This window comes from Seriola aureovittata, chromosome 17 (assembly GCF_021018895.1).
Source record: "Seriola aureovittata isolate HTS-2021-v1 ecotype China chromosome 17, ASM2101889v1, whole genome shotgun sequence".
In the NCBI taxonomy this organism is placed as follows: domain Eukaryota; kingdom Metazoa; phylum Chordata; class Actinopteri; order Carangiformes; family Carangidae; genus Seriola; species Seriola aureovittata.
The window spans coordinates 12,007,829-12,011,923 of record NC_079380.1 but is presented as its reverse complement, the minus strand read 5'-3'; the positions used below and the strand labels follow the sequence as shown (position 1 = coordinate 12,011,923).

The 4,095-nt window shown below is 43.0% G+C and overlaps 1 protein-coding gene across 1 annotated transcript; it reads left to right on the top strand.

Annotated features, from left to right (window-relative positions):
* Positions 1-794: 794 nt before the first annotated feature.
* On the top strand, positions 795-3,683 carry pmp22a (peripheral myelin protein 22a). The gene is made up of 5 exons (XM_056402606.1): positions 795-959; positions 1,749-1,863; positions 2,069-2,162; positions 2,285-2,425; positions 2,558-3,683. Exons 2-5 carry the CDS (start codon positions 1,786-1,788, stop codon positions 2,713-2,715), a joined length of 471 nt encoding a protein of 156 aa, XP_056258581.1. The 5' UTR covers positions 795-959; positions 1,749-1,785; the 3' UTR covers positions 2,716-3,683.
* The last annotated feature ends 412 nt before the right edge of the window (positions 3,684-4,095 follow it).

Sequence of the window (4,095 nt, the reverse complement as noted above, 5' to 3'; positions counted from 1 at the left end):
TCTCCCAACAGACGCAGGGGTAAACAGGAGGCCTGCTTCACACACACACACACACACACACACACACACACACACACACACACAGGCATTCTGGGCATACCGCGGGGCCTCAGGAGGGCTGGTCTATTCACATGCATACACACACACACACACACACACACACACACAACACACACACACACATACACACTATTTGGACAGAATACTGGCTGGGTGTGTTTTATGAAGCTTAATGTTGAGTTCAGCAAGTCAGTGTGGGTCCGTAGATCTGCCCAGCCACCTTCAAGCATGTGGAACAAGGTAAACACTCACCTTAACTGTCCTGACAGCTACAGCTCTCATAGTCAGGATTTCAGGTGTGGCCTGTAAAGAAAAAAAAAAAAACATTAACAGAGATGCTTGCAGCATTTGAATAGTAAAAACCTTGGCACCATAAAGATACATCACAGCTATAAATGACACTGATAACACATGTTAATTTACTCAGCACCATAGGCTCAAAAAGGCCTAGCTGGAATTTAACAGGTTATGTCAAATTGGTGTTTTATTAGTAGGTGTGAAATAATGAGTGTTTTTAAGGGCATACGTGCAGAGACCGACGCCCATACGTTTACATATGAATTTTTAAGGCTTTGCGGTTTGCACAATAATACCATAGGATACTCCATACAATCCTCTGGACTTTAGTGTAATCCAGATGATAGGCTACCACGGGAAGAAAGAAAAAAAGAAAAAAAAAATTTGGAGCGGGCCTCTGGTGACGTGCACGGCCTGCAGGGCGGTGTTCTCAGGCGGAGAAAGAGACTGACTGGGGTGTGTGAGCCACATCTGGAATAGTAGCGACAGAGAGAGAGTCGAGAGAAGCAGAAACTTGGAGAAACTTCCCCCCAGCTCTTCACTTCAGCACTCCCTCCCTATTTTTTGCACGGAATCAAACCTCTTTGCTTTTGCCTTTCCCCGTAAGTTGGAGTTTATGTGTTGGAGCGTTTTAACTTTCGTTTTTGTCAGTCACCTGACTTTTCCAGTGACTTTTTTCCTCCCCTCATACTGCAGGACGTCACTCTTGGACTTTAAATCGACTTTGGATTTTCTTATATGGCGCTTATAAGCAACCATGTCTCATATGTCGCTGCTTTACCTCACTACGGCCGCTTTAGGTGTAGAAACTCTGTAGATTAAGAGGCTATAGGTCGGTAGAGGTGGAGGCGCACGCATGGCGGCACTACGCTGGAATGTTTTTCACGCAGATGGGTTGAGTTTGTTTTCCAGCAGCATGCATTGATTAGCCGTGAATGAGTCTCGCTCTCTTACTCATATCGACCCTACGGAGGTTCCCGCCAAAGCTTTTCCCCAGAGCCCCTTTCACTTAATATGCAAACATGCATCGCTTAAACTAACGACTTGTAATTAACCCATTTGGACCTTGTAAATGGATCAAAAGTTCAGCGTAGCCAAATCAACTTCAGAATCGATTGGGTTTCATTACCACAGCCTCTGACTTGAAACTCGACATTGACCACTTGAGCACCATCGGGAAGAAATTATAGTTCCTTCTTTCTTTCTTTCTACGTTAGAATGTAAGGGGATACTTTCACATTGAGGTAAACATTGCGGTCGGTTCACAAGTGAGGAAGCAGCGCCATCTGGAGTCGAGATGAGCTGATATTGAGCTGCACACCTAACATTGGGATTTGGTGTTGTGGTAAATTCATGTGGACTGACTTCTTCTGTCTCCTGTATCCCTCTAGATCTACTTGAAAACAAAAAAACAAACGGAAAAAAAAAATGCTGCTCATCCTGCTCGGAGTGCTCATCTTGCACTTAGTCATTCTCATCCTGCTCATTGTGTCAACAGCAGCCAGTGTAAGTTCAACTTTTCTCTCACTTCATTTTTAATCTTTGTAAAAGGAAGAGTAGAGCACGGCCGTGATGTGAATAAATGAGCACACACTCCAGCTGCTTTATTGTATGATCATCCACTGTTATTGCTGTTGGCGATTTTAGCCCTGAGCTCCTGTTGTGGATGCTGCTATGTATTGAAATGGCTCTGTGTTGTTGTGTTGACCAGGCATGGACTGTAGGTGGGGATAGGAGCACAGATCTATGGTACAGTTGCCTGTCAAGTAGTGGAGGCTACCACTGCAAGCCAGCCAGCAATGAAGGTTTGTCAGCATTCCTGAAAAGCAAATTATACGATGCTATGTGCCTTTTATTGCCATTGTCATCGAAAAGTAATGAATGTGCTTAAACTCGCGTTCTCTTCTGTTTTCTGCATGTCTTCTAGACTGGATCCAGGCGGTGCAAGCCCTCATGATCCTGTCCCTGCTCTTCTGCTTCTTTTCCCTCATCGCATTCGTGTATCAGCTCTTCCGACTGGTCAAGGGCGGACGCTTCTTTTTCACTGCCATCTTCCAGATCTTGGCAAGTGAGTATGACTTCATCAGCACACTTGACGGGTCACACCCTGAGCACACGTGGGTGGAGTGGTGAGATCATCTGCTTCAGATTTCCTTTCAGATCCGCCTCACCTCTTCTCTCCTCTCGTCTTTCCCCCTAGGTTTGTTTGTGATGTGCGCGGCGATCATCTACACTGTGATGAGTCCAGATGAGGGCTCCGATACACAGTTCGGTTACGCCTACGTGCTGGCCTGGGTAGCTTTCCCTCTCTGTCTCATCAGCGGCCTCATTTATATCGTCCTGAGGAAGAAAGAATGAGAGAAGGAGCACGGGAGAAAAGAGGAGGGGTAGTAAGGAGACCCCTTACCACAACATCGCACTGTGCCTACTGCCCACAGACCATAGACTGACATCCTAAAAGTACAGCAAAAGTACATGTGTCACTAACATTGTAAACACAAAAAGGAGATATGTATCACTGCAGGGGATCTCTACTTGCTGTATTTCAGTGTCCATTATGTTCCCATCATATGCTAACACATATCGCACAAGTCTGATGTGTGAGTTTTAACAAACACTACAAAAACTACATTTCCTGTGGTGACAGATGTGTCCTCACAATGTGTTTAGAAACGTGTTGGTGACATGTTGACTTTTGTTGCACGGTGGCACCCGACTTCCACAATTCCATCACGTGTGGTAACAACGACGAATAATCCTGCCCTTCTTTAGTACAAAGATGTACATAGTGTCTGTGGTTTTTAGACATATTTATAACATTTTTACATACATTTTGTACATAGTGTTGTCAAGTTAACATTGTCATGCTCAATTTTGTGATAGAGAGTTTGTGTCTCTCACAAGTCATGCAGCTGTGCCAAAGAGAAGCCGCTTCAACTGCCAGAGTATCAAGCTTTTTTTTTTTTGTGACTGATTTGTCTTGTTTTGGGTTTTTGTCAAATGCTTTGAACCATGTGCCTTACTTAGAATATATGTGTTCTTCTTGAAGGAAATGAGTAAATCCTCAGAAATAAAAAAAAACCACCAATAAGTTTAAATAAACCCATGAAGTTTTTCTGAATTATCATTGTACTTGATATGCCAAATAAAAAATGTTTTGCATTTTGTAATCTAGTTTTGAAAAATGGTGCTTTTTTATCTACTACTCTTGAAATGTATAGCTTACTTTGTGTTGCAAGTGTGTCGTGTCCTGTGATTAATTTGCTTTGTACAAACCCAAGTTTCCATTATTGTCAGTATTCTTCTAAATAAACCTTTTGAAATTAGTTTTGCTCACTGCTGAAAAGTTCAGTGATGTGCATTTCTTTTACAGAAGCTGCAGATGAACCATGTGCAGTTTAGGCTGATTATTATACATATAGGTTTCACACCCATGTGAAATTTTGACTTGATATTTCTTGTTCAGTGTTCATACTCTGAACTCAAGGTGGATGTGCTATTAAAGAATACGGTACGGCTGGGACTAGCAAATACCTCTTGTCGTTTGCTAGTACCAGCATGCAACACTGACCTTGTAGTAGCAAGATTTGACCACATGGTGGGGATATGACACAAAACACTCACAGGACCCTGTCAGTCACCTGAGGGAAACATTTAGATATTTGGTGATAAACCTGGAGAAACACCTGTGCACAATATAGCCAGATTAATATATTCAGTATCCAGGTATGACATCAC